The 27870-nt window shown below is 51.2% G+C and overlaps 1 protein-coding gene across 3 annotated transcripts in view; it reads left to right on the plus strand.

The window, feature by feature from the left end:
- The first annotated feature begins 1158 nt into the window (after nt 1-1158).
- Nucleotides 1159-27870, plus strand: part of LCP2 (lymphocyte cytosolic protein 2) — a 39552-nt gene continuing 12840 nt past the window's right edge. Inside the window, exons 1-11 of one of the 3 annotated variants that reach the window (XM_036313445.1) lie at nt 1159-1481; nt 5772-5834; nt 10338-10384; nt 17077-17145; nt 17575-17606; nt 18165-18202; nt 21405-21603; nt 21797-21874; nt 23471-23568; nt 25941-26007; nt 26094-26177. In XM_036313445.1, the coding sequence (XP_036169338.1) occupies nt 1404-1481; nt 5772-5834; nt 10338-10384; nt 17077-17145; nt 17575-17606; nt 18165-18202; nt 21405-21603; nt 21797-21874; nt 23471-23568; nt 25941-26007; nt 26094-26177 (853 nt within the window). In that variant the 5' untranslated portion in view covers nt 1159-1403. The remainder of the gene's footprint in view (nt 1482-5771; nt 5835-10337; nt 10385-17076; nt 17146-17574; nt 17607-18164; nt 18203-21404; nt 21604-21796; nt 21875-23470; nt 23569-25940; nt 26008-26093; nt 26178-27870) is intronic. The other 2 variants (XM_036313444.1, XM_036313447.1) reach the window with 2 other exon arrangements.

Below are 27870 nucleotides of genomic sequence, written 5' to 3' on the forward strand. Positions count from 1 at the left end.
TGTAATACCCTTTGTAATACTTTAAGCAATAAAATATATATATATATGAAGAAATAGTGAATAGAATATATGGCAGCATCAGTATCATTTTTTTCTTTTAATTTTTTCCCTTTAAGTGAGTCTAGTTAAATGCATCTAAGTTTCATGTGCTCGTGAAGCAATGCCTCTGTTTTCCTGTTTTACAGACATGGGAACTGAGATTCCTAGATCTCAACACATTGCAGATGGATCATGAGAATTCACACTTCATGTTACACAGTGTTTCACAAAGTATCATACTTTAAAAAGATATTAGCTTGTAAGAACATATAATAAATAACTTCAAAATGCAACAGGTATTTAATTTTAAAGTGTGCCTTTAACATTGATGTAAAACGTTTTTTGTACTCGTTCAACAGAAACTTATCTGGCCACTGGGTAAAGCTGGCAATAAAGCTACTGGTCCTCAACGTGTTAAGTCCTACCCACGTTGCACGACATGGAAACCATCATATGAGAAATCAAGCGTAGTCTGCCCCGTGCAGCCCCTCTCTCAGCGCTGGGCCCTGGCTCACCCACTCACTCACAGAGATCCCTCTGGCAGTAACTCTAAGGGGGCAGCTGAAGAAATCTCGACTTTATCCTTGCAGGAGTGGGCAACCTTTTTTTCTGCCAAGGGCCATTTGAATATTGATACCATCATTCATGGGCCATACCAAATTATCAACCTAAAAACTAGCCTGCTATAGTTGGTCAAACATTTAATTAACTCACCGTAATGCCTTGGTGGGGTCAGACCAAATGATTTCTTCGGCCTTATACGGCCCGTGGGCCGGACGTTCCCCACCCCTGCTAGAGAGACCGAGGGGTGGTTGGAAAACATGAAAAAGCCCTGCTGCTTCCCCCAGCAGTTCACTGATGTGGGAGATTGTCTATATTTTAGGTCAACTGTCAAAATAGACTTTCAACTGCAAAGACCCAGGCAAGCAGGAATGTGGTGTAGACTTATGGGTGCCAGGAGTTTTAAGAGAAACATACTTGAACTCATGCTGGGGTCCAAGTCCCCTTCATGCCACTCCCACTGGGCTGGGTGGCTGGCCTTGGGGAATTACCACCCGTGGCTCGCTTGGCCTCTCCAGCGGGGAGCTGGCTTCCTTGTTTACTTATTTAGGGCCCAGCAGAGGAAGTGGTAAAGGAAACTTGCTGAGTCGTTTTCTGAGAAGAGACCATATTTGTTCGCGGAGGAAGCGTTGCTTTCTGGGATCTGGCTACGGCAGAAAAGACGTTGGCTCCAACAAGGCTGCTCCAGAGGGTAACCGGGTGTGGGAAGAGCCAAGGACACCCCCACGCTCTGGATTGGGGTTCTCTGTCCATGGGTGCCGCACCCATGCTCAGCTTGTGAGCGTCCTCCCCGGAGAGCAGCCATGGCCTTGAGAAATGTGCCCTTCCGCTCTGAGGTCCTGGCCTGGGACCCCGACAGCCTCGCCGACTATTTCAGGAAGGTGAGCCTTGCTCTTTGGTGGTGGGGGGCTGGCAGTGCCCTCGGGGAGGGCGGGGGGCAGCTGGACAGAGGCTTGAAGGTGGAGTCCAGGCAGAACGCAAAAGGCATGAAAGATAGCAGCGAACTTCCAGCCTCGCAGCCACCTCACCAGTTGGGCAAGTACCGTTAGATATGCCTACAGCACCGAGTGTTCCCACAGTAAGATCTGGGGAGAAGGGAAGTCCTCCAATGAATGTGTACCTACTGTGTGCCAGGGCTTGAGCTTGTGCTCTCCAGGCACTGTCCCATCTCACACTCTCCAGGACTATTTAACAGGGTCTGTCCCCTGGCTCAGCTGCAAAATCAGCGCAGGGAGGTTAAGTGGCCCAAAGCCCCAGAGACTACATGTGACAGAGGCAGGATTCCGGTCTGTCACCCATCTGGTTTCAAAGTCCAAGCTCTGAGATGCAGAACTGCTCTAACCCCTAGTGAGATCAAGGCTCCTTATTAGAAAGGGAGAAGTGAAGTGGTGTCCTGGGCGGGGGAGGGGAAGGCCGCGATGAGCCGTGCCTAGGCAGCAGTCCTTGTTCATCACCCTGAAGGAGGCCTCCTCGCGTCCTTACGTGAGGCAGCGTCTCCTTGGAGCTTTATGAGGGTCTTGCCAGGCAGGTCAGAAAACTGGTATGAGCCCAGGTTGCAGCTGGGGAAACTGAGGCTCCTGCACAGGAAGAGGCTCAGCCAGAAGGGTCAGAAGTGAGCTATGGCAGAGCTGAGCCCAGAAGGCTGTTGTCCTGCTTTTGAGCATTGGAGATGCTCAAGATCCCCATGCTTCGTCATCTGCTGGTGGGACCACAGGTCGCATAGCGGCTTGGGCAGATCCCAAGCCACGTGACTCAGGGATATTCTCTTCCTGTCCAAGGGATATGGTGTCTTGTGAGGGACATTTGACCTTTTTGCACCTGCCCCTGAGGAGGCTGGCCTCAGATTCAGTTGACACTCCAGACCGTCATACAGATGAGATTTTAAAGCCGAGGTCTTAGAGATCATCTAAGCCCACGCTCTGTTTTTCCTGGGGCAGCTCAAGCTCCCGAGGTCACACAGCCAACCCTGGGGTCTGCGTGGCCCCGAGGTGTTTACTGCCACACTGCCCTTCCCCAGACTCAGGAAGAAAAGCCTGAAAATGTTGGACCAGGTGTGGCATGATGGGGACACGGCCCGCGAACCCTGCTGTTGCTGCTTTTGTGCATCTCCTTCCTGTTCTTTTTCCCTCTAAAAGGTCATCTCAACTTAGGTTTCAGCATTGTGGTTGCAAAGATGTTTGGGAAAACTGACTTCTGAAGGCTATTTCTAAGTGTTTTTTTCTTAAACGTAGACCAAATGAAACAGGGCACCCGGTGAAATTTGCCAAGATTTCTATCAAGCGGCATGCTAGCTCAGTAAAGAAAGGAGAGAAGGATTGCGAATTAGGGAGGGAAACCAGGGGGCAGGCCGGGAGGCACAGATAGACTCCATCTCCAATGTGGTGAGAAGAATGCACAACCCAGCCCAGCCACAGAAGAATCCATGGTCAAGTTCCCCTGGCCCAGGGAGATGGGCCCCAGGCCAGGGCTGATTCAGGAGAGTTCTCTGCCTGAGCTGGGGAGAGGGAGAGCTTTCTTCTTGGAAATCCCACACCCCGGGTCAAGCCCACAGCACCAGCATAAAATGACCGAAGTGGGGAATGAGGAGACTGCGGGGCCTCTGTGACCTGGAAGTCCCCCCAGAGACACAGATAAACACCCTTTAGGTCCTCAGCACTTCAGTCCCCCCGAGAGAAAATACCAAATGGGGATGGATCTTAACCATCAAATCTCTTTAAAACGCTGATTGGCCAGCCCAACTTCTAATGAAGCAGTGATATCAGGTCCCCTTGCCAGCTCTGGAGGCAGACGTACCTCGGTTTGAATCCTGACTGTGCCACTTGCTAGCTGGGTGACCTTGCCTTCGTTACTTGACCTCTCTGTGCCTCGGTTTCCTCATCAGTATAATAGAGATACTAACAGTAACTAACCTCGTGGGCGTGTTGGGAGAACTAAAGGAAGTAACGTATGTGAGGCATGCAGCAGAGAGGGGGCTATTGATGATTGAGCTTCCATTTTTCCTGCTCTAGTTGCTGGCCCCTAGCTGAGAGCCCAGGTCCAGGCAGACTGGCACGTTCTTGTGTCTTATTCTCTCAGCTACACAAGTAGCTCATCCTCTGTCTGGAATGCAAGTCCCCAAGGAGGACCTAGGCCGTGGTCTGTACTTCTTTAACCCCTCCAATTCCTTTTGACTTGGGCCATGCAGTAGAGAAGACACTGGCTCAGAGCCATGAGTTCCAGTCCCAGCTGTGTTCCCAGCTCACTGTGTGATGTTAGGCCCCAGACTTAGGCCTCTCTGGGCCTCGGTTGTCCCATCTTCAGCACCAGGTATCTACTCTAGACCAGTGCCAACTAACACTGGGTGCTCATAAAAGCCATATAAGTATTTACTAAAAATATAGATTCTAGCCCCCAAGCCCAGATATTGTTAGATCAGAATCAAACTCCCAGGCAGGCCCCAGTCTGCAAGGATGTCTGTCTATCTAGAGTTGAGGTCAGTATTTTGCAAAATCAGAGGTTCATCTGACAACGATGACAGTGGAAATGATGAATTAAAGGCAGCTGACTCTTCTAAGAACCACTTACAGCTCAGAGCATGTAGATAAGAGGGATGCTCAGGGCTCCTCGGATGCTGCTTGCTTTCCACACTGATCTCTAAATCAGCTTTCTAACATTCATCCTACCCTTCCAAGCCAAGAGGTTACAACAAGTGTGCTTACTTCTTAGTCTTGTCGGCCATAAGAAAAGGTCACGATTTTAAATCTGTACCCAAAGAAGCTTGCCACAAACTGTGACACACTTGTGAGGAGATCCTAAGATTCTCAAGGACAAACATTTAACCTTAAATACTCCATCCCTACACAGCAGATTAGAGATATTTCCAATGCAAATTCATATGCTGTTGAAGACAAGGCAACACAGATACCTGATAGGATTGTTGATTGATGTGACTCTTTAGGAAAGCAACCGAGACCCTCAAAATGATCATCCCTGTTAATCCTATAACTCTGTTCTGAGAATCTAACTTAAACAGTTTCTCTTAACACATTGCGCACCAGTAGTTTTATTGCTAGCTTTACCCAGTGGCCAGATAAGTTTCTATTGAACGAGTACAAAAAGCGTTTTACAAAGTACCATACTTTAAAAAGATATTAGCTAGTAAGAACATGTAATAAGTAACTTCAAAATGCAATGGGTATTTAATGTTAAGGCGCGCCTTCAACATTTATGTAAAACACTGTGTAACACGAAAACACGCGAATGCTCGTGATCCACCTGCAGTGTGTTAAGTAGAAGAAAATGAAAATGGATGCAAAAGAATGGCCATGATGTCCTCTGATATGATCTGGATGTGTATTAAGTTGCACTTAAACTTGTTCACTTTACTTATGGCTAAGTTATAATGTTATTAACAAATACGGGACCATTCCTGACATTAAAAGCTTGATCTGAAGCCTGACTCTCGCCTCTGTCACCTACTCCCCGTGGAGCTTCCTACAGGTTACATGACGCTCTGCGCCTTTGGCTCTCCATCTGGAGAAGGCCAGGATGAAATGACTAGGATTGGTTTAAATACTAAGGACAATGCCTGCCATAGAGCAAGCGTTGGATAATTTCCAGCAGTTGCTCTTATCATTATTGGAGCAGCAGTTTGGTAAACAATCTAAATGTTTAGCAACAAGAGATCAATGAAACTAATGTTTAAAATAAATTTGCAATAACATGAGGCAGTGCTTATATCGCCTGAGGGTAATTGTGAGCAAAAGCCAGGCTCACAAGATTGAATATAAATTATAACCTCAGTTATGTTTAGAAGTATGCTCAGAGTGAAAGCGTTGAAGGAAACACACGGCCATGTCCAGCGAGCTTGTCTTTGGGTGGCAAGACAACGAGTGCTATTTATTTTCCTCTTCCTGATCCTCTCCACTTGCAGAGTAGCCTTGAAGGCCTCTCTTTCTTAGGGGTTGGCCCCAAAGCTTTCGACCAAGGCAAGTTCTCCATTTCACAGAGTCCCACGGGATTAGTGAAAGCAGGGCCGAGGTGGGGACGGGCCCTCTGTTAGACAGGGGAGGGAGCGGGGAGTCTGGCTAGCCACAAGTACCACAAATTGCTGAGCTTCTGGGCCAGGCAGGGGAGGGGAACCAATGGCATGAGCCTGCCCCACTGACAGCACCTTCCTTTCCCCTTCGCAGCTGAACTACAAGGACTGTGAAAAGGCCGTGAAGAAGCATCACATCGATGGGCCACGGTTTTTGGTAAGTGCTGCTGGTCCGACACATGGAGGCCAGAGCTGTTCTGTACTTTAACCAATGGCTGCAGGGTCAACTGGTCTACCTGTCCTTGAGGATGCCAAGGATCAATGCCTGTCTGCAGGATCCCCATACAACCTTTTGCCTTCTTCAGAGGTTTTGTCTGAACCCCTCTCTCATCACCTCTGAGGATCCTCCTATTTAGGGTACCTCCCACATCTTTCACTGATACTAAGGTACATTCCAAAGTCAAAGGATAAAGAAGAAACCCAATATAGTTAAAACCACACACACACACACACACACACACACACGCGCGCGCGCGCGCGCGCACACACACCTTGAAAATCTATTCAAATACCACCCACACTTTGAGAAATCCAAGTCCAAGGGAGAAAAGACCATCTGGGATGGAGAACAGAAGGATTCTTTTTTCCAATCTCTCATTCTGGGGTACATGCTCATGGAGTGGAATAAAGAGTGGGAGCACCTCATTATTTCAATTACATCTCTATTTCTTGCTACTAAGTTCACGGTTTTGTGCCCATTAAACACATGGGCTATGGCTCTCTCCACTCCATTATGTTGCATACCACTTCAAGTGGAGACTAAGATGCATCTGCATATTAAGGACTAAGCCTTTGACTAGAAGGGATGCAGATCTAATGGTGGGGACAGAGGCATTGGGTGCTGGTTGGGGATGTGGTCTGAGCATTTCCCCTGAAATGACACCTTTGCCAATGGGTAAGAGAGACCCTGACTACATAAATGCTTCCCCAATCTTCTTGAATCCTTTCAGTGATGGTGAGCTCACTACTACCTATAGTCATTGGCCCGCTTCTGGGCAGCGCTGAAGTCTCAGGCTGAGACCAGACCTCTGTCCCTATAGGTCTGAGTTTTGCTTTCGTGTGACATGTTTATTCACTGACCCACGCACATCATTTCATTCATTGACCCATCTGTTCATCGGACAAGCATTTCCCTGAGCTCTTTTTACACACCAGCCATTCCACGTGCTGGGAACAAGGGATGGTGACTTCTGTCTTCCAGAGGCTAGTTTTAGCGCAGAAAGGGATCTTTAGGCAGGCTCCTACCACCTTGTTTGCAATTGAGGAATAATGCACAGGGGTGTGATGGGATTTGTGCAAACGCACCCACTTTAGCAATTGGACTCAAGTACACATTTAATGCAGCCGAATACTGCATGAGTTTTTAACAATGCTATTTCTCCATGCTGAGCTTTTCCCCAGTAGAACTCCTGGAGTTTTGTTGTTATTGTTGTTCTTGCAAATTACTGCTAAACCCAAATGTTCCCATCTGGCGCCTTTAGCACTGAGAACAGAGACCTACTGGGGCTGAGTGGGAAAGAGGTGAGACATCCCTGAGGATGGTCCTGATGCCCTAGCTCACCTTGAATAAACACTTGCCCGCTGAACGTCCCCAGCTCCCTCCTCTGTTAACCAGCATGTTGGACTGGGTGGTGGTCCCTTCCAGCCTGTGGGTCTCCCAACACCCCCCAGGGGAGTTTCAGGCCTGTTAGGACCTGGTTGTTTCCTGGGTTGAGAAATGGTATCTGAGTCACTTTGTCACCTCTGCTCCAATATCTGGGACCTGCAGACCCACTGCATATTCTGCTCGTTCTATAAATGGGGAAGGGGAAGGAGGGTGCTCAGAGCCAGGAGAGCAGGAAGCAGAACCTGGTGCCTGCCCCGGCAGCCGGAGTGCTGAAAGGCAGCCTCTGTTGAAATCCACCCTCCACCCCAGGAGCTCTGGATACAACTTGGGCTCTGATCTGAGCTCTATCTCTTGTCTGTCACTCCTTCCAGCTTTATAGTGTCCAGGACCATTCTCCATTGAAGGCAGAGTGAAAGGCCTGTGTGGTGTGTCCTTCCCTCCCTCCCTCCCTCCCTCCCTCCCTCCCTTCCTTCCTCCTCCTTCCTTCCTCCTTCCTTCCTTCCTTCCTTCCTCCTTCCTTCCTTCCTTCCTTCCTTCCTTCCTTCCTTCCTTCCTTCCTCCTCTCCTTCCTTCCTTCCTTCCTTCCTTCCTTCCTTCCTTCCTTCCTTCCTTCCTTCCTTCCTTCTCTCCTTCCTTCCTTCTCTCTATCCTTCCTTCCTTCCTTTATTCTTCTGCAGCATAGGAGCTACCACATTTCTCTGTTTTGCTACCATCTTGTTTTCTTGTGAGAAGGGTGAGACCGTGTCTTTCCTCCCAGTTCCTGGCCCGTTCTGAAGGGCAGCCTCTTCCCTAACATCTGCTGCTCTGTCTCCAGCCACGCTCACCTCCACCTCCTCCTTCCAGAAGGTTGAAGAAGAGGAAGATGTGCGCTTAGGGAGGTGTGTGGCTGCACGTAACAGGAACACGATCACAGTGGCTCACACTTTCTGTAGAACCAATGCTGTGAAGAGAGTCCCCTCAGACACATCAGGGTTTATCTTTCTCAAGTGGTGAGAAGTTCAGAGGTGGGCACTCGTGGCTGGTGAGCTGCCGAAGGAAGTCATTGAGAACCCAGGCCCCATCCAGCTTATGGGAAAAGCCTACGGCTTCTGTCCTAATGGCTGCAAGATGGCTGCTCTGTCTCCAGGCATCACGTCTGCATTCCAGGCAGGAAGAAGGGGGATGGGGGGCGGGGGGGGGGGCGGAGGTGGGCAAAGAGTAAAAGATGCAAAAGTGCATGGGGAATGCATCCTCCTTGTTTTCAGGAAAGCAGTAACTTCTAGAAGCTCCACCCAGTAGGTCCAGTTCATCACAAATATTATTTCTTCCTTCTTTCCCTTCTCAGTAGGCCTCAATTATCTCTCCGGCCATACTGGGTCCTGTGACCTCAGCCATCTGCAAGAGAGTCTAGGGTATTGCGTATTTTGGACAGGACACGTTTGTTGCCCTGAGCGAAGCGCAGGTCCTGTCAGTGAGGAAGAGAGAATGGACACGGGGCAGATAAGCATCAGTGTCGCTCGGGCCACGTCGTCCCTCCACGTGGGGCCAATCTGCAGCTTTCCTCGCCCCTGTGCCCCTCTGGAGGATACACTCAGCATAGAGTCATATTCCCGCAAAGCCGCAAGTCTACCGCTGAGTCATCGTACAAGTAGCCGGGAGTTTGCCGAAGGTGTTTGAAGGAAGTGGGGGAAGGGATCGCATCACGTAGCAAAACTGCTCAGTAAACACCTCTCATCTTTCCTCCCAGTTCCTGGCCCTGTTCTGAAAGGCTCGCTCTTCCCTAACATCTGCTGCTCTGTCTCCAGCCACGCTCACCTCCACCTCCTCCTTCACTCTCTTCCCGGAGTCCCCTCAGGATATGACCCCGGCTTAGCCAACCCGAAGGTGCTGGCCAGCCGCCTGGTACTCAGCCCCCAGGAGGCCCTCCCTCATCATACCGCACTCTGGACACGAGTCCTGGTGCATCCCTGGGAGGGGTGGGGTTTGGCAGAGGAGACGCCACTGCTCAGTGATATTGAAGAAGATGAAGACGAAGATGAAGACGAAGAAGAGAAGTTAAGAAGTTGAATGGAAAGCCTGATTTTTCTCAAGAATCTTGGCAGATGCCTGTCCCGACCCTGCTGCAGGGTCTGATGAGGGGCCCGCCTGACTCCAGAGCTCCCGCCCAGGCTCTGGCCTCAGTTGGAACGCCAGTGGGGCCCCTTGGGCTCAGCATTGGTTCTACAGAAAGTGTGCTCACCCTCTTCTTTCCTCTTCCCAATATTGCACCCCTGCCCCTCCTCCGCCCTTCCAGCCACCTTCTCTCGCCCTCCTCCCCTCCAACATAGGCTCCCCGGGCCCTCAAAGGGCTCGGACATGGGAGGAGGGAAGCCGATAGGAAGAACTTTGACTACAAATGCTTCGTCACCTACAAGCTGAAATTCCCTTAACTCCCTAAGCCTCAGTTCCTCATCTATAAAATGGGGTTCCTACAATACAGAGTGGATGTGAAGATTAATCAAGGTGCTATAAGGCAGAGGTCCAGTTCATCACAAATATTATTTCTTCCTTCTTTGCCATCTCAGTTCCCTCAGGAAAGCCTCTTTGTCGCCTCCCCACATCTAGAGAATTCTATCAGTAAGCCTGGTGAAAGAGGCCTTTGGGGTGCAGTGGTGGCATGAGGCCCAGATTCCTTCTGCAAGTTGGCCTCTCACAGCTGCTCAGCTCATACAGAGATTGAGGGGCCCTGAAGTCTGGGGTAAGGGCCTCAGACGGGAAGAGGTCATAACATGACAGATTCAGCCCACCAAACACATTCTGTTTGGCCCACAACTCAGCGTTCATCGTGCTTGTTTAAGTCAAGATTATTTGTCAAGAGAACTCAGGAAATGGTGTTCCCTTTGAAAAAGGTAGATCCAGCAACACCAGGCCCACAGGCTTTTATGCAACCTCTAGAGCTGCCCACTCTGAGTGGGTGGGGGGTGTACTCTTCAGTGTGCGCAATCCCCACCACTCCCTACTGTCTCACACCTGACTCTACTCGCCTGGCCCCGGGCCCTGCCTGTGGGTTGTAACCTGCCTGTGTCTTCATTTCAGAACCTGACAGAAAATGACATTCAGAAGTTCCCTAAGCTCCGGGTGCCGTAAGTATTCCCCCTGGTTCGTTGGGGTGGTTTGGGGATCAGAGGTTGGAATGGGGAGCTGAGTCAGTGATCTCTCACTGTTGGTTCGAAACAGGAAAGAGAGTGAAGGCCAGGCCAGGGTGTGGGGAGGAGAAGTTAGGCGACGTGTTGGGAAAAGGAAGTAGCAGGCGCAGCCCAGCTGGCACGCTGTCTGCTCTTGCCAAAGACAAGCCCACCCTGCGCCATGTCTTCATTTCCTCTCTTCCCAACGGGCGGCTTGGGCCTGTGGAGATACTTCCAGTCAAGTGATCCGAGGTTTCGCTGTGGCGTCATCACAGACTCCGTGATTGCTCGAGTTTTCTGGACCTTGGTTTTGAGCTCAGTAAAAGGAGAGAATGAGCTCAGCGTGAAGAATGGCGAAGAGCATCATTTTGTCTGTCTGAGCTGACTGCTTGGGAACGGTGGCAGGGAGGGGCACTGTGTTGAGAAGAATCCCTGGGGAAGGGCGACATGATCCATTACTGAAGTCTGACATGGGTGCTGGAGTCTGACATGGGTGCTGGAGTCTGGCATGGGTGCTGGAGTCTGACATGGGTGCTGGAGTCTGACATGGGTGCTGGAGTCTGACATGGGTGCTGGAGTCTGGCATGGGTGCTGGAGTCGGACGTGGGTGCTGGAGTCTGCCATGGGTGCTGGAGTCTGACATGGGTGCTGGAGTCTGACATGGGTTCTGGAGTCTGACATGGGTGCTGGAGTCTGGCATGGGTGCTGAAATGAGAAGTCCGGCGTGCCTAGTGCGCCGTGTGTGTGTTCTCTCCCTCTAGTAAAGGCCCCACACCCTCCAGTGCTTCCAGGAGCCAGGCAGCTGATATAAATGTGTAAAATGACCAGGTTGAAAAATGCAAAGCCCTACTGATTTTTTTTTTTTCATTTTACCACCTTTGTGTTTTTTTGTTTTGTTTTTTATTGTTTTGTGTGTGTGTGTTTTTAAATATTGATTTCAGAGAGGAAGGGAGAGAGAGACATATCTATGATGAGAGAGAATCATTGATCAGCTAACTGCCTCCTATATGCCCCCCATTGGGGACTGAGCCCCAAATCCAGCCATGTGCCCTGACCAGGAATCCAACCATGCCCACCTCCTGGTTCATAGGTCTATGGTCAACCACTGAGCCACACCAGCCGAGATCATTTTACCACCTATGAATAAGATATGTGTATGGAGACATATTTCTTCTCTATAAGAAAAATAATAGCACAATTATGATGATAACTGAGGTAATCAACACAAAGCCTCATTGGTGGTGAACAGTAGGGAGTGGTGGAGATTGTGGCAAATCAGAATTATATTCTCCACCCACAGAGAGCAGCAGCTACTCAGCTCCAGTCAATGTGGAGCCAAGAATGCTCAATCTCTGAATTTACCAAACATAGCTAGACAGATTGGTTTTATTTGATTTATCTCATCTTTAAAGGTTGGCTCAGATGTTGTTAAATGCTGTGAAAGTCTAAGTAAACATAACTATGAGCTAGATTTAGTCTGGGGGACACAAGTTTGAGACCGGGCCTCTGGGCATTCTCCGTGGTCCTTTCTCTTGCTCCAAGGGTCCCAGAGCTCATACTAATAAAAGGGAAGTAGGGCAATGGAGTGGGAGGCCGGGAGGTCTCTAGTAAGTATGACTGCTGGAGAAGGTCAATTAAAGGAAACAGGACCCGCAGGTTACCTTCATCGGAAAGGGTGAAGGAAAAAAGGGATAAGGATTTGCTTTCGGTGCTACCTATCTCCTCGGGCAAGTGTTGTTGAAGGATGCTCATGCTCCCTCAGGGTTTTCTCTAACTACACATAGCTCTATAAACGAAAATGAAATGGAAAATTCAGTTCCTCAGATACTAGCCACATCTTGGTGGCTGATAACCACATGGAACCGGTGACTACTGTATTGGAGGGTGCAGACAGGATATTTCTCTGCTTATGGAAATATAATGCTGTAGAAAAAAATATCATAGTTCGATATAAAGAAGAGAATTTAACACACAGGGGTCAGAATTGGTGGCTGGCCAGCCAGAGCCAGCCTGCAGGCAAGGTAGGTTTGATCTACATGGTGTTTTAAATCAAAGTATGTTTTATAAAATCTGGCTTCTTTAGAAACAGACAGAAGCCTGGGCTCATGTTATAATGTGGGAGCAGTCAGCTGGATCTGAGTGTCTGCTGCCCTGTTTAGATAGGGGGTGTGCCCCCCAGTTCACTGAGGTCCTCACCACTCCCTAAGGTGCTCTAGTCATTTCTAGCATAGGAATGGAAACTTTCGCTTTCTGAACAACAAGAAGTAATGAGACCAGATTTGCACTCCAGCCTGAAATAACCAAAAAACTAGATAAAATACACAAAACAGCAGTTTTTAAAACATGGAACATCAGACAATGAGAGATGGAAAGCGAATGTGGTGGTGGTGGTGGTCTCCATGATTGCTCCCTGCTTTGAGGGAGTCTCCAGGCCATGGCAGGGGACAGGTGGAGTCTGCTGACCTCCTTGAGTTGAAGGGACAGGGCTGAGGGTCCAGAAGGCGAGAGTTCACTGAATGTGGATCAGAGAAGAGAGAGGTGCCCTGTGGAAATGCCCTGGGGGACTGCAAGGTCCCTCTGCAGCAGAGTTCTCATTGGAGCAGGCACATGGGAGGCTTCCTGAAAAGAACCACCCAACATTAGAGGGAATAGCGTCCAGCCGCACCTGTGTCTACCGGCCAGACTGGAACAACATCCAATTCATAGTCACTGGGGAAGGTGCACAAAAGGCCTTGCCTCAGTGGTGAGGGATGATTAGCCCTAGTCTAAAAAATGCCTACATACTGAGTCTTAACAGCAAGACTGGAAAAATTAAAACAAAACAAAAACACATACACAAAGCTTGGAAATACTGATCAGAATACAAAAACATCCATCACCCAACAAACTACAGGTCACAACGTCAAGCATCAAATCAGAGATGAATGCGTACACAAATCAGCAGAAAGTCTGACCTACAATGAGGAGAAAAACGATGCATGGAGACTGACCCATAACTGACACAGATAGTAGAATTAGCAGACAGGGGCAAGATAATGGTGGCCCATATGTTCAGAAAGTTAAGTTGAGGCTTGAGAAATACCAAAGGACCCAAAGAGAACCTTCTAGAGATAGAAACAATAATGTCTGAGATGAGACATGCATTGCTTGGGATTAACAGCAGATTAGACACTGCAGAAGAAAATATCAGTAAACATGAAGAATTAGCAATGGAAACTATCCAAAATGAAACACAATGCTTTATTAAAATAAAACAATAAAAAGTATCAAGGAACTGTAGGAAACTTCCAGTAGCCTAATAGATGTCGAATTAAAGTCCAAAGGGAGGAAAATGTAGAGAGAACCTACCTCAAAGGGTCAGTAGGAACGTTAGAGGAAATAATGCGGAGACAACAAAATGCATGGAAGAAGGGTCAGCTGTTCTTATTATTTTATGCAAAATCCCCATGAGCAGGATATCAAAGTTTTACTAATTATCCTATCCTGGTAAGGGGTGGGGGTGTATGTGAAGGAATAGAAAGGCATGGACTTTGGAGCCAGGGAGAGCCAGGTTCGAAAGCTGGCTTGGCCTCCTCCAAGCTGGGGCAGTCACCTTAACACTCTGGCCTCGGCTTCCTCATCTACAGAGGGGGAAAGAGCCAACCCTCAGAGAAGTGGGTTTTCAGGGAGGCAGCCCGCGTCAGGTGCCTGGTGCCGTACTTGACACATATCGATAGTCACTACTTACTCATTCCCATCACTTGTCCGTAGGTGCATTTGCCCTGATCATTACCCGAAAGGTCTGTGAAGGAGAATTTGTGTATGTGCAACAGACCAAAACACAATTGCGTCCTCTGAATCTACTTCCTTCCCCCAATTAAAAAGTCAGTATTAAGCAGGTTTTGTCAGAACACCCATGCTGGTGAGAAGGGCTTTCTCTGTCTGCAGTTGTCGTCGGTCTCTCAGAACACAGTGTCTCCCAGAGACACCCCAAATTCTGTAATGGGGGACGGGTTTCAAATAGGAAAATGGAGCCTCCCTATAGAGAGGGCCTAGTTCAAAACCAACACACAGCTGAGCAGGAGCTGGTAAGCCGGCAGAGTGCACGATAAAGTCTGCTGATGGCTGTTGGGAGGTTATTTTAAACCCCATATTGTAAGTTTTATATTTAACTCCACAGGGAGGGCCAACGCCTTGCCTGAGGTCACAGGGTGGGCTCTGCCTCTGCCCGTGGGCAGGACGCTGCTGTCAGACTCTGGGTCTAAGGTAACCAGGAGGTGTCAGACTGGCCCCTACGATGCAGCGAGCAGGGGTGCAACTGGGCTAGAATAGGTCACGGCAGGATGTCACCTGTTGAATGGCCTAGCTTCCTACTGGAAGGTTCAGCCCCTCTTTCTCAGCCAGTGAACCCCTAAAAATGAGAAAAAGAAGAGAACTATGTCTACCAGCTGCCCAGCCCCCTCCGCCTCGCTCCCTGGCTCTGAGCGAGGTGTGAGGTTTGTGGGAAGGAGGGGGAATGAGTCACCTCCGGCCACTCACTGTCACTTGGTCCTCTGGGGGTGTGGGAGTGGAGGACAACTTACAAGGTTTGCACACAGAGGAAGCCACCGCCTTCCTGCCCTGTCCCCCCGCTCCCCAGCGTGGTCCCAGCTGGCTAGGAAGGTGTCCTCTGAGGCCCACCGAAGGAGGAGGACCCCAAGAGCCCGGGTTTTGCTGCAAACCAGAAGGGCAGGCCCTGCTCCGCTCTCTGCTCTTTGCTTCTCTTCTGGTGGGGCCTGTGGTTTGGCATTTCCTTCCTTAGCCTCCAGCCTGGCTGCTAAAGATACTGGTGCGAAGCGACACCTCCACCTCGCAGAGCAGGAGGTCCTTCTAGGATCAAAGCAGCTCCGTGAGTCAGAGCCCAGCCAGGCTCTGCAGGACCAGGTCGGGGGCGGTGAGGTGGGCCGCGCCACCTTCCCCGGGTCCCTGCTGAAATGTCATCTCAGCAGGAGGCCTGCTCTTTCTCAACTGCACTGCACCCTCCCCGGCACCCTGTCCCCACCCCATCCCCCCCCACCACCACCCCAGGGTGGCATGTTTGTATACACTGGTCTCACCTAGCATTTCACTTCCTTAAAGGTTCATTGTGCATCGGCTTCTCTCTTAATTAGCATGGAGCCTCCTTCATGGCAGGAAGCTTTGTTTTGTGTACTGAGGTGCCTTAAGCCCAGTCCTGGCTGAATGAAGGGGGGACCTCCAGCCTGGCCACAGGCCGACACCACCAGGCCTCCCTGCCAGGATTCCCTCTGTGGGATCCTTCCATCCCCCAAGTCAGAGGGAGGAGAGGGGCCCTTAGCCTCTCAAAACAATCACTCAAAAGAAACAAAGGAACCATGTCTCAGGTGACACATGTCCCAGGTGCTAGTCAAAAGGCCACTGGGAAGCCCCAGGTGCTTTAGGACACTTCCCTTCCGGGCAGTCAGTGAAGTGTGACACCCCCACAGGGACACTGTGGCCCAGGATTCAGCAATGCCCGCCCCTCCTGTCCTCGGAAGTCCCCATTGCCCTGATCACGATTAGTTTAGCTGTCAATCTAATGAGGGAGGAGGGTTTGGGCAGCAGTCCTGGGAGCCTGGAGGAGCGTGGGGTCTGGGGTCTGGAGGGTCCCGGTCAGGAGGGAAGCAGGAAGTGGTGGGTGCTGGGTACTGCCTTTCTAACATAGCAATTTTGTTGTGGGCCAGGCTTGTCACCTGGAGACAGTCACTTCGCAGAAGGCATATAGCTCCTGGGTCCTTCTCAGATGGGCACGGCTCATAATGCTCACTGCTGACGGGCGTGAACACAGGAAGTGGTGTGTGGGGTGTGCTGGCCTGGAAATTGGGGAGCCCAGCTTCTATATTGTGGGGAAAGGGGAGGCCTTCCTCACTAACCCACAGGTGGCCTGTCCCCGCCTTTGTCTGGGCCACCTGGAAAATGTCCTTAGACCAGATCATCTCCCAGGCTCCTCCCAGCTGCCCCGAATCCCTAGGAAACTCTGAGCCTGTTCACTCCCGTGGTCTCAGCAGGGGGTGTGAAGGGAGGCTGGAGTCCCGTGTCCTGGGGGTTTGCTAGAGCCCAGGGAACGGACACCTGTGGGTAAGGCCTGCTTGTGTGAGGTCCCGCCGGAGAAGGCCCTCCCCATCCTGGCATTTGGGGATTTTCTGGTTCACAGCCCCCAGGATCTAGGAGTATCTCCAAGGTCTTGGCCACAGTTGGCCTCAGGGCATGGGTGATGGAGGGAGTCTCCCACTCCCACTCCCACTCCCACTCCCCAGGCTGTGCCTTGACCGGGAATACTTCTCTGAGATTAGAATCCACATCACCGAGGGGGGAGGCAGGCAGAGGAGAATGGAAGGGGATCCGGCCTCATGAACAGCCCCTGTCAAGCGCTATACAATCACGTCCGAGATGATTGCAGGCTTCCCAGGAGCCAGACATCACCGCAAGGCACAGAGTCAGAGCACCTCAGCCAGGAAGGCTCACGCGATAGCATCCACTACGCGGTGGTCATCCCCATGTCATAAGGCTGAGGACTCCATAAGGCTGGGGGAGGTTGGTCCAGGCATGAGGTCGGAGGGGTCGAGGAGCATCCGGTCTCAGTGGGAAGGCTGGGGGCGGATGGTTTTGTCACCGTATCTGTCTTTATCTTGTAGGATTCTCAGTAAGTTAAGTCAGGAAATCAACAAGAATGAGGAGAGGAGGAGCATCTTCGCACCTCGCAAGTGAGTGGGCCCTGTGTGCGGGAGGGAGGGCGAGGATTTTCATGCCCAAGTCGGACCTTAAGTGGGAGGCGCAGAACTGGTTCGGCCCAGTTTGTGATCGGTGTCTCTTCAGTCCCGGGTCTTGAAGCTGGCTCCCGGGACGGGTGGGGGTGTTCCCACTCCCTACCCTGCACCCTGGGTCTGGGATGTCAGCAGAACTTCTCCGAGACAGTCAGGCAGTCGCCAGCTGCCAGTGGCCCCACCCATGTGGCTTTGGTAGTTTCTAGAATTTGGGGCAGTCTGGCCCTGGTTGCCAAGTGACAAGGACCTCGGTCCTGGGTGGTGAGACATACTCTCCGCTGGGGTACCCTCTTGCAGGGCCGGGTGGAGGAAAGGGGGAGCCTCCTGACGTCAGTAAGGCCATTAACGCAACGCTGCTTGCCTTTGCAGACCCCAAGTCCATCGGTTTCCTGAGGAAATAGGTAAAGGTCTCGGGGGGAGAGAGATGGCTTTGGGGGGGGGGGAGGTACTTTAGTCCGTCTCCTGGTTCCTAGGGCTCCTTGGGGGTCATGCCAGTGACCTTGTTCATTGCCTGTCAGCCGGTTCTGACCCAGAAAAGGGTTTGGGTCCCGATTGAGGGCAGGAGAGATGTCACTATGCAGGGCACGTGGCTTATGGCCCTGCTCAGCGGGGACCCTCTGCAGAGACACAGAGAGGAACGCGGGGCTGGGGAGGGGGCCGGAGAACACAGGCTTTGGCTGGGCACCTACGTGGAGCCAGCCCATGGTTCTGAGCCTCTAGAGCAGCCTCCCAGCAGTGACGGTTACGTCGGCCACTTTAAAGCACTCTCAGTGGCTTCTACACGGAAGGTTGAGAGCCCGCTGCCCTCTGGGAGAATGAGCCCTCAGGCAGACGGTCTAGCACTAAGGGGGGTGTCAGGTGGGGTGGGGCATGGATGGGGGAGGCACTGAAGGAAGAGCTGCTTTCACTTTCTTTCTAGCACCTTCTTTGGTACTAACTAGCGTTGTCTCCTTCCACAGAAAGCCACGAGGAGGAGAATGGGGGCTGGTCGTCCTTTGTGAGTATGGTTGGCTGCTCTCCCAGAGCGTCTTTGTAGCGAGGAGCAGGCCTCTCACAGAGGCCAGTGTACCCACCACGGTCAGGGAATGTGCGGAGGCCAGAGAGTAACTCTTCCTGGCCTTGACATCCACGTGGCAGCTCACCAGCTTCTTTTACAAACCCAGACGCTGGGCCGAACTTGGTCCGTGGGTCGTAGTTTGCAGCCCACACCGTTACCCACCGTTATTACCCACTGTTACCACCCACGGCAGGGCCTCCCCCTGCTTTAGAGCAGCTTGGATGTAGCTTTTCTCATTCACATCAGTCCCCCCTGGTGGAGCAATAGGAAGCGGATTTCAGAATCAACCTTTAGGCCTGAGAAGACCTCAGGGAAGGTTCCAGCCAGTTGGTTTTATAGCTGAGGGGTCACAGGGACCCCTTTGAGATTCTAATGAGCTCTGCACACCGTCATCCCTAACACCCAATAAACACTCGCTGTGCTTGAGGCTAGGCCCAGGCGAAGGCTCCATGGGGACCAGAGCCTATCTGTGGATTTTATGGAAGGAGCAGCTGAGCCCACTGGGGAGCCTGACTTCTTAGAGCCACTCAGCTAGTTAGAGACCCGCCTGGGGCCAGGTGGCCGCCCTGGGCCATGGGTCTGCCAGCAGGTGCTGCCTCCAGTGCAGGGGCTCCCAACCTCTTAGGCCACGCCCCTCCTAAGCATCTCTAAAACCCTGATGCCCCCCCTGTGACATAGAATTCTTATTGTTCAAAAAGAGAACTCCTATTCACGGGGAGGAAGCCTAAAAGGCCATTCACATGGTCTAAACAAGCTTCCAAAGAACGTGGCATCCGTGAAAGAGAAAAATCAAAGAACGAAAGGACAGTTGAAGTACCGAGGAACACATCACTAAGAAATTGTTAAAAAATAATAATATGAAGTGATATAAAAAATAGCAAATAGTTCCGAAACATACAATAGAGAACTGAAATGCTTAAATATGTCACAATATGTATTTATATACTCTATATGAAGCCCCTAGAGTAGGGATGGGCAAACTTTTTGACTCAAGGGCCACAGTGGGTTCTTAAACTGGACCGGAGGGCCGGAACAAAAGCATGGATGGAGTGTTTGTGTGAACTAATATAAATTCAAAGTAAACATCATTACATAAAAGGGTACGGTCTTTTTTTTCAATAGTTTTATTCATTTCAAACGGGCCGGATCCGGCCCACGGGCCGTAGTTTGCCCAAGGCTGCCCTAGAGCCATAAGAAATGCGAAAAATTCACTGTTAGTAACTCATTCTCAAATTGCCACCCCTGAAAAATCAAATTGCCCCCCGTGGGGCATGTGCCTCACATTGGGAACCACTGCTCTAGTGCCTTTAGGAACAGGCCCTGCACATTCCTTATCCCATTCACTGGGATTCGGGCAAAGGGAAGCATTGAATTTGAAAAAGTTGCCAACTCTGTGCTTTGTGCCTGAACACGAAGGAATAGGTCAGATTTATCTCGTAGGAAAGGAAGACAGACCAGAGCTCCCCCAAATGTTTACCCATTGGCCCAGAAGCGACATCCTTGCAGGTGCCGAATGCAGTGCCTTCTGTGCAGGGCTCAGCCCCAGACGAGCTGCCCCGCTCCCCTCTATAAACAGATGGTTTCCATTCGCTGCTGACCACAGAACGCGGGGCTTCCAGGTCGTGCCCAGTACCCAGCGGGGCACTAGGGGGCAGGGTGGCGATAAAGAACCCGAATGTGTGAGCAGTTCACAGTGCAGGACATGCACAGGGATGGCACAGGTGCGGGGCAGAGTCTGATCAGGAACAAGAACACACACACCAGTCACTGGGAGACGTAATCGTCCTAGAGGTGGAGAGGAAGAGTCTATGGTTGCAAAGGCCTGTAGGGGAAGCCTGGTAGGAAGTCAGGCGCCATGGGCCGGGGGGGGGGGGTGGGGGGGGGGCAGGCTGAGAGAATCGAGGGTCGCCCATGAGACCAGGGCACAGTCAGTCTGGGCTGGAGAGGGCTGACACCATCGTTCTGAAGTCCTGTTTGTCACAGGTGCCCCCCCTCCTCCCGCCTCCTCCCCCCACTTGGCTCTTAAGATAAAGAAACACTAATGACAGGACAGGCCTTGTTTGGAGTCCAGGAAGACACTCAATCCTCACTTTGCCTTCCAACATATATTTTCAAATGCTCCTCAAGTCAAAAGTTAACACAACAATCTTTCAGTTGAACAGTTTGGTCTTCTTCACGCCACCCACAGAGCTGCCAGGATTTCTAGATGATCACTCCATCGCTTTCCTCACCGAGCTGCAACCTCCCATTGCTTCTTTGCCCTGAACTTGAGAGAAGTGCCCTGGGCTCGCTGACTGCCCTTGACTTTGGCCTGAGAATGACCAGCCACTCCGCTGGGCGGCTGATGGTGGTCCCTCTTCTTGGGACGTCATCCCTGTGACTGTCCAGGTCCAGGGACTGCTTCCCAGGCAACCACCCCGCCCCCAGGGCTGACTTCCTGGCACACACAGAGAAGCACATGTGCAATGCAATACAAAACTTAGAGTCTTTCCAATAGAGCGGCTTCAAACTCAGTGTCAAGGTCAGGACCTGTTTCTGTATGTGCAGCCCTCAGCTGAAATGAATAGCTCAGTGTGACTGGCCCCTAAACATTCCCAGACACAGCTCAACCTGCTTTCTGACTCCGGCGTGGCTCTCTGCCTTCCCATTAGCCATTAGCGTGGCCTGCAGCGCTGCACTGGGTTGTAATGAGAAGACATTTTTTTGAGCACAGCACCCACCCTCAATGAACAGAATCGACAATGAACTTGGGGCATCACAAATGCTCCAGGCATTTAGTCTGCCACTTGGTGATGCCTGGAGTAAAAACCGTTTTCTCAAAACGGAGCCAGGCCTCCGGCCCCTCCATTCCAGAGTCCTCCTCCTTTCTTTTGCTTGTCTCAGTTAGGCACAACGGTGTAGAGGAAAACGCACTGCCCTCATGGCCTGAAGACCTTGACAGAGGTCCCCAGGCCACGACTCGCTGGCCTGTCATACTGTCCTCCCCAGCCTCAGTGCTCTCAGCTGTAAAATGGGAGTGACCATCCTGGTGCTGCCTCTCCCCACGCGAGTACCACTGTGAAGCCTGGCAGAGAGAGTAGACACAGGCACGTTGAGTGCCGAGGAGCCTCTACAGCCTGCGCTGTCCCCGTCACTGTGGCAGGAAGAAGACGACTATGAGAGTCCCAATGACGATCAGGATGCGGAGGATGATGGCGACTATGAGTCCCCCAACGAGGAGGACCAGGCGCCCCTGGAAGACGACGCTGACTACGAGCCGCCACCCTCCAATGACGAGGAAGCCCTGCAAAACTCCATCCTGCCTGCCAAGCCGTTCTCCAACTCCAACTCCATGTACATCGGTAAGGGCCCTGCAGTCCGCCCCTGGTCCCCGGCCCCTGGCCTCCAGCACCCCGGCCCCCACCGATGCACCGGAGGTGGGCGCCCAGGCAGCAGAAAGCTGGATGTGCTGATGCCAGCTTTGGGCAAGTGACTCCACCTCCTGGGCCTCGGTTTCCTCCTCTGTGAGACAGGCTAATAATAACACACCCACAGAGGTTTGCTGTGAGGACTGTTCAGACTGCAGAGAAATCATTGCCTATGATGATACCAGCACTGAACTGCCACTTGAGGGTACGTGGCAGTAATAACTCGTTGTGTCCTGTTTCTCCACATTTTTTGACCAACTCATAGTTAGGTGACACAAATACCCACAGGCTGTCAGAATAATATAACCATATTGAGTGGGGTTTGAGCATAACTTCAAATTTTTAAGATTTTCACTGTCTCTCTATTTCTGTCAGCCCATTTCTCATTCATTCATTCACTCATTCATTCAACAAAAATCACTGACCTCCTACTATGATCCAGGCACCATTCTATGCTGAAAGTCAGCATTATCAGGGAAGAAAACATAGCCCTTGCCTAGCAGGGCTTACGTTTTAGGAGAGATGGTGACAGAAAATAAGCACGTAGAATACAATATCAAGGAGTAAGCCAGAAAGTTAATGGTCAGTATCACAAAAAATTAATACCACCGATTCTATATCACACTTGGCAATTTTAAAGCCCTTTCATAAACTCCATGTCAACATTTTATTTTGTCTTTGTAAGCACTCTATGTGATAAGGGCAACAATTATCAACCTTTTTTTTATATATGTAGGGAAGCAGGCCCAGTGAAGAAATAGATAACTGACTTGTTGAGTACCTCATATGTGTCAGTTATGAAGATACAGAGTGAGCAAGACAGTCCTCACCCTAAAGAATTCATAGTCCAGTGGCTGAGGCAACGTCAAATGAATGGGTCACAAAATGGTTTAATTAAAACATGATATATACTCAGAAGACAAGTGTGGGAGATGAGGCTGGGGTATATGCCTCGTCTGGGTTTGATTCCCTGAGGATGTGATATTTAAGCTGAAAGTTAAAAGATGAGTAGGGCTGAGGCTAAGTGAGGGTAGTTGTGGGAAAAGAAGAGCATGCTAAGCAGTAGAAATGGCTGTGCAAAGGTCCTGGGGTTAGTAGGAGCATGGCATCTCAGAGGAGCTGAGAGATGGCCAGTGTGGGTGGAGTGGCATGAGCTCGGACCTGACTTGCCTACGTTCTAAGGCCCATTCTCCATGGACAGGTGATGCCTCTCAAGGGCTGGGGCTAGGGTGACATAAGAGAGGCACCCAGGGCCCAAAGTGTAAGGAGGCCGGCACTGCAGTCCTGGCCTGGCCTTTCCCTGTTGAAGGGGTGGGGACGTTGTCAGCCTGCAAGCCTGGCTCAGGGATACTTCTTCTGTAGTGACCAGAAAGATCTGAGTTGCTCTCCAGGGCAAGTCCTAACCAGTTAAGAATCTGTGATTGGGTAACTGGAGTTGAAGACCAGCTCCTCCCTTTAAGGGAAGAGATAAGCCAAAGGAGGAAGTAAGAGGGAGCAGAAGAGCCCAGAGCATTTGTGAGGGGAAGGAAGGGAACCCAGAACAGGATCTCCATGAGCCGTGAGTGCCTCTGTGTGTACTAGTATGTGTGTCTGATTCCCCACCGCTTGTAACCCAGGTATGGACACATCCCTGCCGCAGCCTGCGCTGGCGCTGGCGGAAGGCTGTGGGACCTAGGGCTCCTGGAGCCCCGAGATGTGCAGAACTGGGTGCAGAATCTGTTTCTGGGAACCCCTGAGCGTGGCCCACACTCACCTTGCTTTAGCATTTCTCCTTTCATTTTGCTGTGCCTGTGTTTCCCAGACCGGCCCCTCTCCGGGAAATCCCCCCAGCAGCCACCCGTGCCGCCCCAGCGACCGATGGCTGCCCTCCCTCCCCCACCAGCCGGCCGGAGCCACACGGTAGGCCTCCTCGCTCTTCCCTGGCACTTTCTGCCCCTTCCGCAGACCTCCTCTGCCAGAGAGAAGTTGGTAAACATCTTCATCTACTTCTCGCCAGTAAGACAGGATTATATGCAGGCTGGGAAAATGCATACCCACGTACTCACCGCATTGTGTATATGTGTGTTTTTTGGGGTGGGGGAGGATTGATATACTAGTGGTTTTTATTCATATTATAATGATTATTGGTATTTTATTTCTATCATAAACAATTTAAGCTAATTGCTTAATAAAAAGTCTCTCACTTTTGAAATAAGTGAAAACTGTAAGTCAATGACACCTAATGGTATTCCAAGAGTCCCAGGTCCCCTTTTCTCTCCTGCAAAAAGGATGTGCACCACCTGCTGGCCAATGCCAGAAATTCCACAGGCAAATGCCTGGAGACTACAAGGTTTATGACCAGATCGAAAGAGAGGCAGCAACTCCCTTTCCTCTTTCTCCAAACTTACAGTCTCGGGTCCTGGGGGCCTATCCAAGTACCCAGGGAGACCCAGAGAGACCCCGAGAAGTTCAGGATAAGGAGTCAATATCTGGAAATGTGTTCCCCTCATGAGGGATCCAAGCACTCTAACAGCCATGGCAAGTGCCAAAGTGTCAGCGCTAGAGGGAGGGAGAGGACAGTGTCAGGGCTAGAGGGAGGGAGAGGACAGTGTCAGCGCTAGAGGGAGGGAGAGGACAGTGTCAGGGCTAGAGGGAGGGAGAGGGCAGTGTCAGGGCTAGAGGGAGGGAGAGGTCAGTGTCAGGGCTAGAGGGAGGGAGAGGGCAGTGTCAGGGCTAGAGGGAGGGAGAGGACAGTGTCAGGGCTAGAGGGAGGGAGAGGACAGTGTCAGGGCTAGAGGGAGGGAGAGGACAGTGTCAGGGCTAGAGGGAGGGAGAGGACAGTGTCAGGGCTAGAGGGAGGGAGAGGACAGTGTCAGGGCTAGAGGGAGGGAGAGGACAGTGTCAGGGCTAGAGGGAGGGAGAGGACAGTGTCAGGGCTAGAGGGAGGGAGAGGTCAGTGTCAGGGCTAGAGGGAGGGAGAGGACAGTGTCAGGGCTAGAGGGAGGGAGAGGTCAGTGTCAGGGCTAGAGGGAGGGAGAGGACAGTGTCAGCGCTAGAGGGAGGGAGAGGGCAGTGTCAGCGCTAGAGGAAGGGAGAGGGCAGTGTCAGCGCTAGAGGAAGGGAGAGGGCAGTGTCAGCGCTAGAGGGAAGGAGAGGGCAGTGTCAGCACTAGAGGGAGGGAGAGGGCAGTGTCAGGGCTAGAGGGAGGGAGAGGACAGTGTCAGCGCTAGAGGGAGGGAGAGGGCAGTGTCAGGGCTAGAGGGAGGGAGAGGACAGTGTCAGGGCTAGAGGGAGGGAGAGGACAGTGTCAGGGCTAGAGGGAGGGAGAGGACAGTGTCAGGGCTAGAGGGAGGGAGAGGTCAGTGTCAGGGCTAGAGGGAGGGAGAGGTCAGTGTCAGGGCTAGAGGGAGGGAGAGGACAGTGTCAGGGCTAGAGGGAGGGAGAGGACAGTGTCAGGGCTAGAGGGAGGGAGAGGACAGTGTCAGGGCTAGAGGGAGGGAGAGGTCAGTGTCAGGGCTAGAGGGAGGGAGAGGACAGTGTCAGGGCTAGAGGGAGGGAGAGGACAGTGTCAGGGCTAGAGGGAGGGAGAGGACAGTGTCAGGGCTAGAGGGAGGGAGAGGACAGTGTCAGGGCTAGAGGGAGGGAGAGGACATATTGCCCCCAAAGCTCAAAATCAAGAGCATACCACAGTCAGGACCTCCCATCTGAGAATGGTCAGCTCCCTCCTGCTTGTGCAGTTTTCTTGCAAAGGGGGCTCACAGACCTGAATTGATCTACAAATGCATTTTACTTTTGAAATCTGAAGGCTGTGAACTCTGCCATTGGCATGCAGAATCCACTCATTCAATCAGCAGATATTTATTGAGCATACTGTGTGCCCAGCAGCGTTCTAGCTGCTGGGAATAGAGTGAGCGTGAATAAGACAAATAATAAAAAAAGTAAATAGATGTATAAACACAACAGTTAGAGTAGTAATGTGAGGCTCAGGAGACAGAAGACCCAGGAATGTGATGACGGGTGGGGAGGTGACATTGAGCTGGATCTACTAGCAGGCTTGTCAGGGAGCAACTCCCTCCCTCCGCTGCCATGCAGGAATCGCTTTGGGGGAGAGAGGGCAGAACAGGGGGCTCCCGTAGCAGGCTACTGTTCAGACTGGGATCAGAGATTAAGATTGAGGGTGGAACTTGGAAATGGGGAAGAGTGAACAGATTCAGACATATTTGGGGAGATAAAGCCACCAGGAACTGCTGATGTGTTGCAAATACTTCCTAACATTTTTTTTTTCCAAACAGCCACTCCCCACACCCCAGCCCAACCAGGAAGAGCCTAGCAGAAGTAGAACTCCCAAAACAGCAAAGCGTGAGTTCCACTCTCCTTGGCCTGCCATGCCCCACCCCCCAGCCAACCATTCTTCTTTTAATTGACTTCCTTCTTTTCCCTTCCAGTCCCGGCTCCTTCGATAGACAGAAGCACCAAGCCCACCCTCGATCGTTCGTTAGCTCCATTTGACAGAGAGCCCCTCACACTAGGTGCGTATCATTTGTATTGGATGCATAATAATAATGGCCAGCCTCTATAGGGTGCTTATGGCATGGCTTTCACACCCACCAACTCATTTAACTAACACCACCACACTATGAAGTGGGGGCTTTTAGAAACATTGCATTTTACAGATGAGGAAACTGAGGCATAAAGAGGTAATTTCCCAAGATCACTCAGCTACCAAGTAGAAACCCCAACCCAGATCAGCCTGAAGCAGAGCTCCTGCCCTGTGCCCTGTGCTGGGCCTGCTTCTCCCCTGGGCCATCTGTGTACACTCCTCTCATTGTCCTCCCGAAGGTGATGCAGGGGGCACTGTGGTGCCGAGGGAGGAACTGTTGTTTAGCAGCTGCCTGGCCACAGGGACCTAATCTTTTCAGAGCTACCTCCTTATTTGTAAGGTGTGTGTTCTATTCGGAGAAAATGCTTCATAAACTCTAACGTGCTATTTAAACGGCAGGGTTACTTTTGTTGTCTGTGTGCAGTTGACCAAACTGTGGGTCTACGACAGTCCTTCTCCCCCAGAACTGACCCGGGGTAGTCTTGGATCACAGTTACCTCCACATGAAGCTATTTTCAACTCAATTCTAAAACGTAGCTACCATTTATTGAGCACCTACTATTGACCCAGTGCTTTACCTACCATAATATTTTACCTACATTTTCTCTAATCCCCAAACCAACCCAACCAAGGGGGTGCATTACCTCCCCCCCTCCCCCCCACCTATGCAGATGATGAAACTGAGGCTCAGAGAGGTTGAATAACATCCCTAAATGTGTATAACTAGGTACAGGATTTGAACCCATGTCTTTCTGACTTCAGAGTGGTGCTCTCTTCCACCATCTCCTCCTGCCACTGAAGACACTGGCTTTCCCCCTGTAGACCAGAGAGTCCTGGGCAAGGAGCCCCAGGTTTGGAGGGATAAGGAGCCTGGAGGCCAGGCCCCACCTGAGCCCTTCCTTCCCTTCCTTCGCTCACTCTGAGCAAGGCATTCGCCTGCGGGGGGCCTCAGCCTCCTCTCCTGTTGGCCAGTTCCTGGCCTCGAGGCTGCTGCTAGCTGCTAGCTGCTGTTTTCCTTAAAGGGCTCCAGGCTCTGCTGACTCATGCAGGACTGTGTGCTGTCCCAAAGCTTACAAAGTGGAATACTGCCATCAAGTCTCAGTCACCTCTGAGCTAACCCAGCCTTTTAAAAGATTCCTTCCCCCTTGGGAAGTGACCTTGTCCTGACAATACCAGCTCTGCCCTCGAAGTGACTCACTTGTCCAGGATGTTTTGGGAGAACTAACCTCTTACAAAGCTCAGACTCTCCACAGGAGATTCCTAAAATGCCCAGAGAATGTGCATAAATAAGTGATTTTTTAAAAGAGAAAATCTATTCAGGCGTAAGATATACATATAAGTTTTCCGGTTATCCCTCTAGAGTTTTCACCTCCAACGAGTTTTATGAATGACAAATTTATTTTTACACCAAAATGCTCCCCCACTGGGCAGGAAGCTCCTCACAGTGAGACAAGATCCTTGGCCCTCCCGTGGGCCTGGCTGTACTCAGCATCTAGAAAACAAACCACGTAAAAATACAACTCCAGGTGGACCATTTCACCATCCACCTCAGGGCGGTCGCTGTGCAGGACAGTGGGAAGGAGGGGGGAAGCTCAGCTCACAGGGATCAAGTGCCTGACCCT

The sequence above is a fragment of the Myotis myotis genome, unplaced genomic scaffold (assembly GCF_014108235.1).
Source record: "Myotis myotis isolate mMyoMyo1 unplaced genomic scaffold, mMyoMyo1.p scaffold_m19_p_6, whole genome shotgun sequence".
Lineage (NCBI taxonomy): Eukaryota > Metazoa > Chordata > Mammalia > Chiroptera > Vespertilionidae > Myotis > Myotis myotis.